This window comes from Delphinapterus leucas, chromosome 12 (assembly GCF_059928025.1).
Source record: "Delphinapterus leucas isolate spDelLeu-1000000601 "Yukka" chromosome 12, BTC_Dleu_Yukka2, whole genome shotgun sequence".
Lineage (NCBI taxonomy): Eukaryota > Metazoa > Chordata > Mammalia > Artiodactyla > Monodontidae > Delphinapterus > Delphinapterus leucas.
Window position 1 is genome coordinate 35,838,349 of NC_143140.1, and position 16,926 is coordinate 35,855,274.

The window sequence follows — 16,926 nt, forward strand, 5'->3', positions numbered from 1 at the left end:
CATCTTTTGAATTCATATTTTAAATATTTATGTAATCTTTACTTCTCTGACATCACCATTCTTACCACTTCAGTCCATTTTTTACCTAGACTGTTTCAGGAGCTCTCTAACAAGTCCCCCTTCTTTTACTCTTATTACTTTTCAGGACATTTTTTCGTGGCAGCCACAGTGATTTCTTTTTGTCATTCAGCAAATCAAAAGCACTCATTGAACACCTAATACATTCAGGGCCCTGGTGGAACAAAAGACTAAAAGGATAGAAGAGAGAGCTTGCAATCTAATGCAACAGTTTTCTTTCTCTCTTTCTTCCTTTTTTTATCTCACACTTACAGAAAAGTTGCTAGAGAACCTTTTTGTTTTTTAATTCTGTCACATTTGAGAGAAAGTGGCTGACATGATGTCCCATAATCACACTTTAGTCTGTATTTGTATTTCCTACAAACAAGGGCAACGTCCTATAGAACTACAATACAAACATCAAAATCAGAAAATTGACCATGATCCATTACTACTATCCAGTCCTTGGATCCCATTCATGTTTTACCAGTTGTTCCAATAATATTCTTTATACAAAAAGGATCCAGTTCAGAATCACATAGTGCATTTAATTGTCATGTCATGTCTCCTTAGTCACTGGAACACTTACCTTACTTTCATGACCTTGACACTTGAAGATCACAGGCCAGTTATTTCATAGAATATTCAGTCTTTTCTTTCTGCTACTTTGTCATATTTATATTCAGGTTATGCCTCTTTGGCAGGAATATCACAAAAGTGATTATATGTTCTTGTCATTGAACCCTATCAGGTGGCATACAATTTAGATTTTTCCAGTTACTGATGAGGTGCACTGTGACTTCTTAATAAGGAGATGTCTGCTAGGCTTCTCATAAAGATTCTTGTTTCCCTTTATAATTAAGTATTTATGGGGAGGGCAGTTTGAGATCATGTGAGTTACCCTGTTTTTCATCAAATTTTCAGTTTATTCATTTATTAAATCACTGTGGACTTATGGTTTTCTATATTATTCATTAGATTATAATCTATTGTTACCATTATTTAGATTTTCAAATTGGCTCTGATTTAGCTAGTGGAAGGCCTTTCAGGCTGGCTTCTGTGTCCTTTTGACGTGTCCCCATCATTCTTCCAACACTTCTTTCTGGCGCAACAAGAAGTTCCAGGCTCAGTTCATACTTTACCTGTTCCAACCTTGGAATCAGCCATTTCTCCAACGAGCCCTGGTTCCTTTTAGTAGAGTATAGTATTTAGAAACCAAGATCTGGACACTAGATTGTTTATTGCTGTTTGGTTGTTCCTACTCCCAAGCCCTCTCAGCAGACAAGCTAAGGTATACACGTTACACAATTGTATACACCCCCCTATATATCTATATTTTTGTATTTTTGTGTATCAGGAACCATGAGTTCACACTGATACCTTCAACACTCTAAGTCTTGTTCTAGTTTTCTCCTTTTCCATAATTGTAACTCCCTTCTCTGTCCATGAGAAACCTAGCTCCCATTATCCTTAATGTATTTACTTATTTGATTAATTCCCCTTTATGTGACTGATCTCCCATTTGCTGCTACAGCTCTCTTCCCTATGTGGATGTCTGCTTTACATAGGCTCTGACAGATTCCACCAGATCACCCTTCTAACACAAGAACAGTAGTTTTTTCCAGGAGAGGAACTGAGTAGCTGAGTGATAGGAATGGAGGGGGACTCCGTTTTGTAACTTTTTTGTACCCTGAACATTTATCACTTAGTCAAAAAAACAAAAAAAAAAACTAAAAGTGTATTTTTCCTATTAACAAATATTTATCCTTTTTCTTTGACTAGTTTTTGTGGTGAGTGTAGTTATCATCTGGTTCAGCAAATAATATTTTCCTGACTCATAGTAGCCCTGAGTTTCTCTGTATGGAGGTATTATCAAACCATGAGAGCAAAAACAAATTTTGAGCCACAAAAGATGTTGCTAGGCTGTGTGGCTTCTAGTTAGTACCATTTAAGGTAATGTATCTTCATATTTGCCTCTTAAATACAAGGAACCAACTCAGTTTTCTGGTCTAACTTCAGAGAGAAGACCTGCATCTCTGACTGAAAAGGGTTTATGTTTATTGTTACTATACGTAGCCAGAAAGAAGAGCAGGAAGTAGTTAGTGAGAAGAATACTAAGCTACATTGTATTCCAGATTGAAATAATTCAGTAGCTAAGTTTCATTGTACAAAAAAAGCTAGAAATTTTGTGCAATCCAATTAAACTTTTATTGAACACCTACAGTAAGTTATGCACCCAGCAGTTTTAAGATAAAGTTCTTCAAGATGCCCTCTGCATTTTTGTAGGAATGTGTTCAGGTAGAAAGGAACAGAAAACAAAAAACATGAGAAGGTTGTAATAAGATAAACAGGAGAGCAAACTTCACGTAATTGGACCTAATTGGTCCGGGGGGGGGCGGGCTTTAGATAATTCAACTGAAAATTTTAGGTAAAATAATTTAATACAAACCAAATTGATCTATATAGGAATTTGGTAAAAATAATAGTTTAGTCAAAAATCCCCAAACACAGCGGTTTTAAGTATTAATTCATATTTAGACAACTGTTTCTGCTTTCCCAGGTTTGTCATAGGGAAAATTTATAACATTTCAAATAATCAACAAGAGAGAATCAAGTAGTTGGAATAACTTAAAAGTCTTTTAGTTATATGTGTAAGAATAAAAACACAGACTAAACCTAAACCAGAGAACTGGTATAATTGGCTTAAAATGAATAGGGATGAAAAAATTGGAGTCAGAAAAAAGTCTAGACCTTTTTTTTCAATAGTTTCCTTTACTTAAAATAAATTGTAATTATTATAAAAGAAAAGCATTCACAGGGATCTATCCAAAAGAAATGAAAACATATCTCTGCACAAAGGCATGAAACAAATCTTCATAGCAGCATTATTCATAATAGCCCCAAACTGGAAATAATCCAGGTGTCCATCAACTGACAAATGGATACAAACAACAAAATATGGTATATCCATACACCAGTATGCTATTCAGCAACAAAAAGGAGTGAATACTGATCTGTGCTTTATTATGCATGAACCTCAAAGACATGCGAAGTAAAAGAAGCTGGATACAAGAGACCACATACTGATTCCATTTATAAGAAATCTCTAGAAAAGCACATTTGTAGAGGCAGAAAGCAGATCAGTGGTTCTCTAGGTCTACGGGTGGCAACAGGAATTAACTGCAAATATCTGGGAAGGAACTTTTTGGGTGATGGAAACCTTCTAAAACTGGATTGTGGTGTTGGTTGCTCAGTTCTGTTAATTTATTGAGATTGTTGAATTGTATACTTAGAATTGGTTAGATTTATATGTAAATTTTGTATATCTCATTAAAGCTGTTCAAAAAAAAAGAAATGGGGCTTCCCTGGTGGCACAGTGGTTGAGAGTCCGCCTGCCAATGCAGGGGACACGGGTTCGTGCCCCGGTCCAGGAAGAGCCCACATGCCGCGGAGCGGCTGGGCCCATGAGCCATGGCCACTGAGCCTGCGTGTCCAGAGCCTGTGCTCCGCAACAGGAGAGGCCACAACAGTGAGAGGCCTGCGTACCGCAAAAACAAAACAAACAAACAAACAAAGAAATGTATAATCATTATAGAAAAGACTGATAAGCAAAAGAGAGAAATTAAAGTGGATTTCTCCCAGTCATACACCCTAACTGGAATACAGCATTCAGTTTCCTTTCAGTATGTTCGTGATCTCATTTTTCTTCAGAAATGGAATCATATAACATTCACTGACTTCCCAGGTGAGGGGAGCCTCACAGACAGAAAAAATAGAATGGACAAGAAATTAACATACAATAAAGGGCAAGACAGATAGTCAAGAGTCACCAAATTTGAGGTGAAATTTTGGTGGGAAAGCAAATTGATCACAGAATGGGAGGACAGATCAATTACCTGGTATTTCAATAGCATAATTCTGCTTAAGGATGTAAAATTTGGTGCAGTTTTTTTTTTTTTTTTTAGTTGATTTACAGTGTTGTGTTGCTTTCTGGTGTTCAGCAAGCAATTCAGTTATATATGTGTATATATACTTTTCTTCATGTTCTTTTCCATTATACTTTATTACAGGATACTGAATATAGTTCCCTGTACTATACAGTAGGACCTTCTTGTTTATCTATTTTATATATAGTAGTTTGTATCTGCTAATCCCAAACTTCTGATTTATCCCTCCCCCACCCCTTTTCCCCTTTGATAACCATAAGTTTTCTATGTCTGAGTCTGTTTCTGTTTTGTAAATAAGATCATTTGTATCATAGTTTAGATTCCATATGTAAGTGATGTCATATGGCATTTGTCTTTCTCTGACTTCACTTTGTATGATAATCTCTAGGTCCATCCATGTTGCTGCAAATGGCAACATTTGATTCTTTTTTATGGCTGAGTAATATTCTATTGTGTGTGTGTATATATATATCACATCTTCTTTATCCATTCATCTGTTGATGGACACTTAGGTTGCTTTCACATCTTGGCTATTATTAATAGTGCTGCCATGAACATTGGGGTGTGTGTATCTTTTAAAATTAGAGTTTTTGTCTTTTCTGGATATATGCCCAGGAGTGAGATTGCTGGATCAAAAGGTAGCTCTATTTTTAGTTTTTTAAGGAACCTCCATACTGTTTTCCACAGTGGCTGCACCAGTTTACATTCCCACCAACAGTGTAGGAGGGTTCCCTTTTCTCCACACCCTTTCCAGCATTTATTATTTGTAGACTTTTTGATGATGGCTATTCTGACCCATGTGAGGTGATACCTCATTGTAGTTTTGATTTGCATTTCTCTAATAATTAGTGATGATGACCATCTTTTCGTGTGCCTATTGGCCATCTTTATGTCTTCTTTGGAGAAATGTCTATTTAGGTCTTCTGTCCATTTTTGATTGGGTTGTTTGGTGTTTGTTTTTTTTTTTAAATTGAGCTATATAAACTGTATATTTGGAAATAACTCCTTGTTGGTCACATTGTTTGCAGACATTTTCTCCCAGTACGTAGGTTGTCTTTTCATTTTGTTTATGGTTTCCTTTGCTGTGCCAAAGCTTATCAGTTTGATTTGGTCCCATTTGGTTATTTTTGCTTTTATTTCTGTTACCTTGGGAGGCTGATCTAAGAAAACATTGCTACAATTTATGTCAGAGAATGTTTTGCCAATGTTCTCTTCTAGGTGTTTTATGGTGTCATGTCTTATATTTAAGTCTTTAAGCCATTTTTGAGTTTATTTTTGTGTATGGTATGAGGGAGTGTTCTACCTTCATTGATTTACATGTGGCTGCCCAGCTTTCCCAGCCCACTTGCTGAAGAGACTGTCTTTTCCCCATTGTATATTCTTGCCTCCTTTGTCGAAGATTAATTGACCATGGGGGTGTGTGGGTTTATTTCTGGACTCTCTTTGTCTTCTGTTATTGTTGTTTTGGGCTGTGTGGCTTGCAGGATCTTAGTTCCCTGACCGAGGATTGAACCTGTGCCCTTGTCAGTGAAAGCACAGAGTCTTAACGACTGGACCACCAAGGAATTCCCTGGGCTCTCTTTTCTGTTGCATTGATCCATGTGTCTGTTTTTGTGCCAATACCATGCTGTTTTGATTACTGTAGCTTTGTAGTATTGTCTGAAGTCAAGGAGGGTTATCCCTCCTGCTTTGTTCTTTTTCCTCAGGATCGCTTTGGCAATTCTGGGTTTTTTATAGTTCCATATAAATTTTAGGATTATTTGTTCTAGTTCTGTGGAAAATGTCATGGGTAATTTGATAGGGATTCCATTAAATCTGTAGATTGCTTTGGGTAGTATTAATATTTTAACAATATTAATTCTTCCAATCCAAAAGCATGAGATATCTTTCCATTTCTTTGAATCATCTTCAGTTTCCTTTGTTAATGTTTTGTAGTTCTTAGCATATAAGTCTCTCACCTCCTTGATGAGGTTTATTCCTAAGAATATCTTTTTTTGATGCAGTTTTTAAAGGGAATTTTTTTTTACTTTGCCTTTCTGATATTTCATTGTTAGTATAAAGAAATGCAACAGATTTCTGTATGATAATCTTGTATCCTGCTACCTCGCTGAATTCATTTATCAGTTCTAGTTTTTGTGTGGCGTCTTTAGGATTTTCCGTATATGGTATTATGTCATCTGCTTATAATGATAATTTTACCTCTTCCCTTCCAATTTGTGTACCTTTTATTGCTTTTTATTGTCTGATTGCTGTGGCTAGGACTTCTGATACTGTGTTGAACAGAAGTGGTGACAGTGGGCATCCTTGTAGTAAATTTCAGCAGGAATGCGTTCAGCTTTTCACTGTTGAGTATTATGTTGGCTGTGGGTTTGTCATAAATAGCTTTTATTATGTTGAGATATGTTCCCTCTGTACCCACTTTGGTAAGAGTTGTTATCATGAGTGGATGTTGAATTTTGTCAAATGCTTTTTCTGCAGCTATCGAGATGATCATGTGGTTTTTGTCTGTTCTTTTGTTTATGTGGTGTATCCCATTGATTTGCTATGTTGAACTATCCTTGTGAACTTGGGATGAATCCCAATTGGTCGTGGTGTATGATCTTTTTTATGTGTTGTCAGATTCGGTTTGCTAATGTTTTGTTGAGATTTTCTGTATCTACATTTGTCAGAGATACTGGTAATTTTCTTTTTTGGTGGTATTTTTGTTTGGTTTTGGTATCAGGATGATGATGACTTCATAGAATGTCTTTGGGAGTGTTCCCTCCTCTTCAGTCTTTTGGAAGAGTTTGAAAAGGATTGGTGTAAGTTCTTTGTATGGTTGGTAGAATTAATTCCCCAGTGTAGCCATCCCGTCCTGGACTTCTGTTTGCAGGGAGTTTTTTTTATTACAGATTCTGTTTCACTTCTAGTGATCATTCTGTTCAAATTAATTTGTTTCTTAATTCAGTTTTGGAGGACTGTATGTTTCTAGAAACTTGTCCATTTCTTCTGGGTTGTCCAATTTGATGGCATATAATTGTTCATAGTATTCTCTTATGGTTTTTGTATTTCTGTGGTATCAGTTGTTATTTCTCCTCTTTTATTTATTTTATTTAGTTCTCTCTCTTCTTCTTGGTGAGCCTGGCCAGAGGTCTGTAGGTTTTGTTTACCCTTTGAAAGAACCAGCTCTTGATTTTATTGATTTCTTTTTTTTTTAATTGCAGTATAGATTTACAGTGGTGTGTTTCAGGTGTACAGCATAGTGATTCAGTTACATGTATGTATATGTATATGTGTGTGTATATATATTCTTTTTCAGATTCTTTTCCCTTATAGATTATTACAAAATATTGAGTATAGTTCCCTGTGGTATACAGTATGTCCTTGTTGTTTATCTATTGATATTTTATGTATAGTAGTATGTATATGTTAATTCCAAGTTCCTCATTTATCCCTCCCTCCTACCTTTCCCCTTTGGTGACTGTAAGTTTGTTTTCTATGCCTGTGGGTCTATTTCTGTTTTGTAAATAAGTTTATTTGTATCATTTTTTTTTTTTTAGATTCCACATATAAGCAATATCGTATGATATTTGTCTTTTTTGGCTTATTTCACTTAGTATGATAATCTCTAGTTCCATCCATGTTGCTGCAAATGGCATTATTTCATTTTTCTTATGGCTGAGTAATATCCCATTGCGTGTGTGTGGGTGTGTATGTATGTCTGTCACATCTTCTTTATCCATTCATCTATCAATGGACATTTAGGTGGCTTCCATGTCTTGTGTATTGTAAATAGTGCTGCAATGAACATTGGGATGCATGTATCTTTTTGAATTATAGTTTTGTCCAGTTATATGCCCAGGAGTGGGATTACAGGATCATATGGTAACTCTAGTTTTAGTTTTTTTAAGGAACCTCCATAGTGCCTGTACAGATTTACATTCTCACCAACAGTGTAGGAGGGTTCCTTTTTCTCCATACCCTCTTCAGCATTGTTTGTAGACGTTTTTGATGATGGTCATTCTGACTGGTGTCAGGTGATACCTCATGGTAATTTTGATTTGCATTTTTCTAATAATTGGCATTGTTGAGTGTTTTTTTCATCTGTATTGGCCATCTGTATGTCTTTGGAGAAGTGTCTGTTTAGATCTTCTACCTGCTTTTTGATTGGGTTGTTTATTTCTATTTTTTTAAATCTCTTTTATTTATTCCCTCTCTGATCTTCATTATTTCCTTTCTTTTTCTGACTTTAGGTTTTGTTTTTTTCTTTTAATTCTTTTAGGTGGTAGGTTAGGTTGTTTATTTGAGATTTTTCTTATTTTTTGAGGAAGGCCTGTATCGCTGTGAACTTCCCTCTAAGGACTGCTTTTGCTGCATGCCATAGATTTTGTATGGTTGTGCTTTCATTGTCAGTTGTCTCAAGGTATTTTTAAATTTCCTCTTTGATTTCATCTTGAGCCATTGTTTTTTTAGTAGCATGTTGTTTAGTCTCCATGTAATCGTTTTTTTTCTTGTTTTTCTTTCTGTGGTTGATTTCTAGTTTCATGCTGTTGTGGTCAGAAAAGATACTTGAAATAATTTCTATCCTCTTCAATTTGTTGAGGTGTGTTTTGTGTCCTTGTATGTGGTCAGTCCTAGAGAATGTTCCATGTGCACTTGAAAACAGTTGTGTATTCTGGTTTTATTGGATGTAATGCCCTGAAAATATCAATTAAGTCTAACTATTCTAATGTGTCATTTAGGATCTCTGTTGCATTATTGATTTTCTGTCTGGAAGATCTATCCATTGATGTGAGTCTGGTGTTAAAGTCTCCTACTATTAGTATTTGTTTTATGTATTCAGATGCTCCTATATTGGGTGCATATATGTTAAAGAGTATAATATCCTCTCCTTGTATTGATCCTTTTATCATTATTCAGTGCCCTTGTTTATCTTTTTTATGGTCTTTGTTTCAAAGTCTGTTTTCTCTGATATGAGTATTGCTACCCCCACCTTCTTGTCACTTCCATTTGCATGATACATCTTTTTCTATCTCTTCACTTTCAATCTATGTGTGTCATTTGCCCTAAAGTGGGTCTTTTGTAGACAGCATGTTGTAGGCTCTTGTTTTTTTATCCAATCTGCCACTCTTTGACTTTTGATTGGAGCATTTAGTCTATTGACATTTAAGGTAATTATTGATAGATATGTATTTGTTGCCATTTTAAACCTTGTTTTCCAGTTGATTTTGTATTTATTTGTTCCCTTCTTTTTCTTTTTGTCTTTCCTATTGTGGTTTGATGGTTTTCTTTTTATGCTTTTGTTCTCTTCTTTTTGTTTTTTGTGAATCTATTGTATGTTTTTGATTTGTGATTACGCTGTTTTTCAAGTATGTTAACCCATTCCTGTATCTACTTGCTACAAACTGGTAGTCATATAGGCTCAAACACATTCTAAAAAAAAAAAAAATCTGTATTTTCTTACTTTTCTCCCCCATATTTTTTGATTTCAATGTCCTCTTTTGCACCTTCATGTTTATCCTTTTGCTGTTCATTGTAGTTAATATCGCTTTCACAATAATTTTTTAAAAATCTGTGTACTGGCTTATTTAAGTGATTTACTTTCCAGTTGTGATATTCTTTTTCTTTCCTACAGATTCTTGCTCTTCTATTGAGAGAAGACCTTTCAATTATTTCTTTTAGGATAGATTTAGTATTGCTGTATTCTTTCAGTTTTTGCTTGTCGGAGACATTCTTTCTCTCTCCTAAATGATAATCTTGCTAGGTAGAGTTTCCTAAGTTGTAGGTTTTTCCCTTTCAGGACATCGAATATATCTTGTCACTCCCTTCTGGCGTGAAACGTTTTTTGTAGAGAAATCAGCTGATAGGCTTAAGTAGGTTCCCTTTGTAACTAATTCTTTTGTTTTCTCTTGCTGCCTAGAAACCTCTCTTTATCTTTTAACTTTTGTCATTTTAATTATAATATGTCCTGTTGTGGGTTTGTTTGGGTTCATCCTTTTGGGACCTTCTCTGCTTCCCATACCTGGATATCTGTTTCCTTCCTTAGGTTTGGGAAGTTTTCAGCCATAATTTCTTCCAATACATTTTTGATCCCCTTTTCTTTCTTCTCCTTCTGGGATCCCTATGATGTGTAGATTGGCACACTTTATATTATCCCATAGGTCTTATATATTGCTTTCATTTTTTTTCATTTGTCTTTCTGTCTGCTGTTCTTATTGGGTAATTTCCATCATTCTTTCTTCCTGATCATTTATTCATCTGCATCATTCAGTTTGCTATTTATTGCCTTTAGCTCAGCTTTCATCTCACCAAATGAGTTTTCTAATTTTTCTTGGTTTCTCTTTATAGTTAGTAACTAGTTCCTTGTTACAGTGATCTGCATTTCTATTGATAGCCTTTCTTAATTCCTTCAGTAGTTTTATTACCTCCTTTTTGAACTCAGGGTCTAGTAGACTGGAGAGGTGTTTCATTTTTTGTTCTTTCAGGGGAGTTCTCTTGATCTTTTCATTGCATTTGGCTCCTCTGCTGCTTCATTTTACTTATATTTCTCTTACTGTAAGAGTTTAGGAGAAACAGTTATCTACTGTGGTCTTGGAGGGCTGTTTTTATGTCAGAGCATCCCCGTGTACCCTGCATGAATCTAATATTTTTGGTGTGAGAGCTGTTTTTAGTGTGGGGCCCTGCCACGTCTTTTCTCAGTATGTGCTGGCCATTATCCCATTGATGGGGGTGTTACTGGTGTTGTGGTGACCAGAGCCTGCAATGGATATTGAGCAGGGCATCCTCTTTGCTCTGTGGTTGTCACAGCCCTGTTGGGGACAGGGTCTGCTCACCAGTTGTTGGAGTAGAAGCCCCCAGATACATTTCTAAGCTACTACAGTGTGAGATAGGCAAGACTGGAGTGCTCCCTCTGGGAGAAAAGCCACTGCCTGTTCCTCCACAGGAGCTGTTTGCCGGGAGGGCATCTGTGGTGTTGCCTGTCACTCGTGCAGTCTCACAAAGTATGCTCTTGTTGGCACTGCCCTGGCCCCTCCTCAATCATGGGAATGCAGGCAGTCGACCTGGGTGACCCTCAGGCGCTGTGCTCACAAAACCAGCAGCGCAGATCCACTGAAGTCAGGCACCTGAACTGTCATGGTCGCACACCTGGACCTGCCCTGGGAGCTACAGAATCAGCCCAGACCCTAGCTCCACCTCCACGTATGCATGCCCATAAAGCTTGCAGCTGCTAATGCCAGACTTGACCCAGCCACAGGATCGCCAGTAATCTGCTTGGATGTCCCACAGGTGCTGAGCTTACAAAGCCACCAGCAGCGGCATAAATCCACAGATTGATCAGCTGCTGGGACACAGCTCAGATTTCAGCCCCACCTCCAAGTGTGGGCAGCACTCCCGGGCTTGCATGCTCCCAGAGATCATAGAGGCAGAGCCACACCTGCTGTGAGCACGCAGAGATTGAGGCTGCTCTGGTGGGGCCTTGCCCCTCCCTTTGCTTGAGGGTCACCCCATTAACAGTGGGGCTTCTATGGCAGACCCAGGCTCAGTCCTGTGTACACCTCCTGTTGCAGCCCAAAGCATACTCCACCCCCTTCAGGCTGTCTCTGCACAGCGAATCCCAGTCCTCTCCCCAGGTCTGTCCCCTGAAGCCCAAGTTTCAGCACCTAGCCCCCATGCCCACTAGCAGACATGCGTCTGGCTGGGGAGTACAGCAAGGTGGTCAGGACTGTCTGTGCCAGCCTCTTTTCTGCCTGTGGCAGGCTGGTTGCTGCATTCTCCTCTGAGCCTCTGAAGCTGTCTTGCTGGCCTGGCTGATGTTCCAGTCAGTGAAGGGAGTTCCCAGTGTGAGGGAACCTTCCCTCTTTCACAGGTACCTCCCAGGGACGTAGATCCTGTCCCAATTCCTTTTTTTTTTTTCCTACCCAGTTAAATGGTGATCTTTCTTGCAACTTTGGTTGTATGAGATCTGCCAACATTCAGTAGGTATTCTGTGAGAATTATTCCACATGTAGATGTATTTTTGATACATTTATGGGAGGAGGTGAGCTCCACGTCCTTCTATCCCGCCGTCTTGATCTGTGGTGCAATTTTTGCCTTCATTTTTTTCTTCTAAATTAATTTGTTTTTCATAAACTAATCATCCTAGTTTTTTTTAAATTCATAAGTATGTGTAACTCTATGATGAGTAAAATGTTTTTTTAATTTTTTTTCTTTCCATAAAGGCCTACAGCAGTGAATTCTTTGATTTCAAAATATGGATTTCAGGAGCAGCTTCTTTACTGTGAGTTTGCTTTAAAGTATATATCACTTAATTAGCTGTTGAATAGACTAAATGTAAAACTTAACTAATTTTAATGTTTTTGCCTCTTTTAATCTTAAAACTTATGTAACTAAAATATTTCTAGGGGGCTTCCCTGGTGGTACAGTGGTTGAGAATCTGCCTGCCAATGCAGGGGACACGGGTTCGATCCCTGGTCTGGGAAGATCCCACGTGCCACAGAGCAACTGAGCCCTGTGCGCTAAAACTACTGAGCTTGTGCTCTAGAGCCTGCAAGCCACAACTACTGAGCCCGCGTGTTGCAACTACTGAAGCCCGCGTGCCTAGGGCCTGTGCTCTGCAACAAGAGAAGCCACTGCAATGAGAAAGAAGCCTGCACACCACAATGAAGAACAGCCCCCACTCGTGGCAACTAGAGAAACCCTGCGTGCAGCAACAAAGACCCGACACAGCCAAAAATAAATAAATTAAATAAATTTATTAAAATATATATATTTCTGGTTGGGAAGTTTCTCTATACCAATTGTCATATACGTGTCTTGTTATACCCACCAAACATTTAGTGTTGGGTACCTCAAGGGGAGTGGAATAAAAAAAAATTGTGTGTGTATAAAATACTCTGTTATGCATATGCATATAGAGATTTAAAATTTTGGGATTAAGAATAATTTTTGTTTCTTACAGATTTTTACTACATTTTCTTATGAAAGTAGTGTTTGGCTAAAAAAATTTTTACAAAAGGCTTATAGACATTAAAAATAAATTCTTAGCATTCAAACAGTACAGTAATATCTTCAAAATAATTTTGGTCCATTGACTATTTTGTGTTTTTGTGAAACTCTTATGAGATTTCGAAGGTTTTTTTTTAAAGCTTGGCTGGAGTAATTTTTAAAAGCAGCGACAATCTTTCAACTCAGGTATTTGTGCAAATATAAAATTAAAATGAATAATGGAAAAGAAATTTAAATACAGAACGAAAAATTAATTTTTGTTCACTACATTTTGCAGAATATGGAGTTCAATTTAAATTTTTTAAGACAAATTTAAAATTAAAATGTGACGTATTTCTGAATTTCCATAATCGGAGTTGGTGAAATTTCATTATAATGTAAAGTTCTTCAAGTAATAACTGATAAATTGATAACTTTGTCTGAATTTAGCTTGGGTTTGTGTTGTACAATCACACAAAATTTAAAATTATGTGCTGCAGTCAATTGTGAAATCTAGACCTTTCTGATGTACTCTAATTTACTCAGCATTGGAATTCTGAAATTCATATGTAAACTAATTTTTATTTCTGTTAAAAGCTAACTTTCCTGAATCATTCTTTGTGCCAGACATCTTTTGACTGTTCTTGTTGGTTCACTCAGGAATAACTCCTTCCTATCTGCTTTGTCTCTTTTTAGGGGATTTAGATATTTAAAACAACAAAGTGTGTAGTCGAATGTTATGGTTTAAATAAAAATCATAAATTTGGTGTTAATGGCAGGCACTAGTAGGTGGCAGAGTTGAGGTTTGGACTTAGGCTATCTGGGTCCATATCCATCCTCTTAACCATGGCATTATATTTCTGTTATAGGTAGGATTAAAATGTGTTCCTTCAATTTAAACAGTGGAAAAGTAATTAATTTATACAGATTTTCATGGCTTTATTTCACACTGTTGATTCTAATAGGATCCAGGTGTCTTGATTTTTCTAAATATGAGGAAATTGAACTTGGTAACACTAGTGATTGTGTATTATCTATTCTCAGAGTGTGTAATTGTCTACTTTTAATCATGAGATAAATATTGGCATTTTTTTCCCAAAATTAGACTAAAAAATTCAACATTAATTAGTTTGTATTACAGTTCAGCATCTTTAGCTAGTTACCAAAATTTCCTGAATTTATGACCTGAGTATTCTCATAAATGGCAGGAAAGTTTTGTCTAAAATATAATGTCTTTATTTAGTATGAAATTTAAATTTTAAATTGCTTTTTTAAAGGGTAAGAATAACTAAATTGTGAAATTTTAAAGTGTTTTACTTTTTGAGATTTTTACCTGCTCTGATTTTTTTCTGTTTGTTTGCTTTTCTTTTAAGCTGTTCTTGAGGAACTTGTTAATAGTGGACGCTTACGAGGCACTGTGGTTGGTGGGAGACAGGATAAAGCAGTGTTTGTCCCTGACATTTACTCCAGAACACAAAATACTTGGGTGGATTCTTTTCTCAGGCAGAATGGCTATCTGGGTAACTTTTTTTCTTTTTAACTAAAAATCATTTCTAATATTAAACACATTCTTAGATTGTACTAGCCCTGGGAGTACACATGTACTTTACTGTTGGCCAGCAGACTATAATGGTTCTTTTTGAGTATAAAAGTAGTCATCACACTGTAGGTTTTTGTGGGTCATGTTAACTGAGTTTAATTCCATAGTTGTTGAACAGTTGTAATGTAGAAAGGCCAGAAGCCGGTATTGATTGTTAACAGCCTTCTAGTAATGTGATACTATATGTGATACTTCAGGTTCTTTTTAATTCATAAAAAGTAATTATATTTATTATATCTTGTAACTTATGAAGTTGCTTGGTTTTTTAGTTACATAATCTTAGAAATATTTTATTGCTGTCAGTTTTACAGTGTTCATTTTTATTAGTTATCCAGTACTTCAGAAACATAGAAGTTATTCTAAATTTTGTTTCTGAGGTTCCATCATTTGGATAAAGTAGACTAATTGAATTTAATCATTAAAACGAGTAGCATATATATATAAAACTCAGTTTGATCAATTTCATAACCCAAGTCAAACTATGTAAGGGATCAGTTACCTATAAATAAGTCATTAGTGTTCAGTTTAAATGTGTGCTAGAATGAATACTGGCTTGGCTTATGTTTTCTTGACTTTCTACGATGTGCCTTCTCAGTTTCTTCAGCCAAGGACTTGGATTAGAATTTTGTTGTAATTAATTTCCTTAAATATTATTATTTGAGGACAGAGAGTGCATGGTAGATATCTCTAATAACTTTAATGGCTGCAAATTTAAGTCTTAAATTTGTTACTTTTGTTTTATATGCTAAATCTTTTACTAGTGTAAATTAGACTAGAGATTGCTTTGTCCTCAGTTGTCTAATGAAACATTTGAAAAATAGATTCCGTTCCTTTAGTTAACTATAATCAAAATTCCAGTTTTTGTTTCTCTACTTAAATCATTACATTCCGTTATCCTCATTTCTACTTTTATTGCTCTTTAGTCCTCATGTTTCCCTTTGACCCCTCAACTGGAGAGAGATAAAGCTGAATTAATGAAGTACTTGAACCAATTTTTCTACAAATATGTTTAGTAATAAAAATTTGGGAAGGTAACATAACCAGGGAATAGGCTATGGTACACTTCTATGTTTTATTCTTAAAAAACTCTATTAGAATACAGTGCATTCACAAAGAACAGATTTTGGTAGAACTTAACTTTTTCTGAGGTTTCTAAAAGGTGTGAATGATGATTCTATTCCAACCTCGTGATGTATTTCTAGAATTTGATGCTTTGTCCAGACTTGGAATCCCAGATGCTGTGAGCTACATAAAGAAAAGATATAAGACTACCCAACTCTTATTTTTGAAAGCAGCTTGTGTTGGTCAAGAACTTGTGGATCAGGTGGAAGCATCAGTAGAGGAAGCCATCAGCTCTGGAACATGGGTTGATATTGCAGTATGTTTTATCTTTTTCTTCTTAATTTTCCTTTAAACCAGTGACAACTGATACTTCACTAGTATATGGCCACTTTAAGAATTAGGATGTAGCTTTCAGGAAGGATACTTTCATGGTTGGTGGGGGGAGGAGGGGTATTAATGAAAATGTTAATTTCAGATAGTAGAAAGAGCTAAGAAGAAATGTATTTTGGAGGCAAAGTTATCAGGACTTGAAGTTGGAATGTTTGTGAGTTTTTGAGAGGAACTCAGTGTGACTTATAGGTTTGGGGCCTGATCAACTGAATGGAGAGTGGTTCCATTAATTGAGATGGGGGAGCAATGGGGAAGAGAAGATGGGAGCTGGGAGTCTGGGGGCAGGAGGCGCAAACCACGTTGTTTTGAACAGGACGTGTTAAAATATGAGATGCCTGTTAAGTATATGAGTGGGGGGAGGTTAGGGAAGCAGTAGGATATGTGATTTCAGAGTTCGGAGTGAGGATAAAGGTAGAAATACAATTTGGGAGGTTGTCAGCATATAGAGGGTTTTGAAACCATTGGACTTAACGAGATCACTTAGGGAGAGAATACATATAACAAATGGTTTATCTGTATTATATTGCATTTATACTTTGTTTTCATTTTGTTTGTAATTCTAGCCTCTGCTACCCAGTTCCTTATCAGTGGAAGATGCTGCAATATTGCTTCAACATGTGATGAGGGCACTCAGCAAACAGGCTTTAGCTGTAGTCTTTAGCGATACTATTGTAGTCAGTGAAAAATTTATAAATGATTGTACAGAACTGTTCAGTGACCTGATGCACCAAAAAGCTGAAAAGGTATGCCAAATTTCCTTTCACCTACTAATTTTAACAGTACTTTCACATTAGAATCATCTGATGACTTTTGAAAAATGAGGTAAGCAGTATACCCAGAACTGAACACTGTGTTTCATACGTTATTTTCCTTCAATGCATCATTCCTTTTTATTTCCTCTCCTGG

The 16,926-nt window shown here is 36.4% G+C and overlaps 1 protein-coding gene across 4 annotated transcripts in view; it reads left to right on the forward strand.

The window, feature by feature from the left end:
* UFL1 (UFM1 specific ligase 1) overlaps positions 1 to 16,926 on the forward strand; it is a 49,858-nt gene that overhangs the window by 17,085 nt on the left and 15,847 nt on the right. For all 4 annotated transcript variants that reach the window (XM_089921874.1, XM_022552836.2, XM_089921873.1 and 1 more), the window contains 4 exons: positions 12,203 to 12,261; positions 14,342 to 14,488; positions 15,771 to 15,946; positions 16,584 to 16,763. In XM_089921874.1, the coding sequence (XP_089778000.1) occupies positions 12,203 to 12,261; positions 14,342 to 14,488; positions 15,771 to 15,946; positions 16,584 to 16,763 (562 nt within the window). The remainder of the gene's footprint in view (positions 1 to 12,202; positions 12,262 to 14,341; positions 14,489 to 15,770; positions 15,947 to 16,583; positions 16,764 to 16,926) is intronic.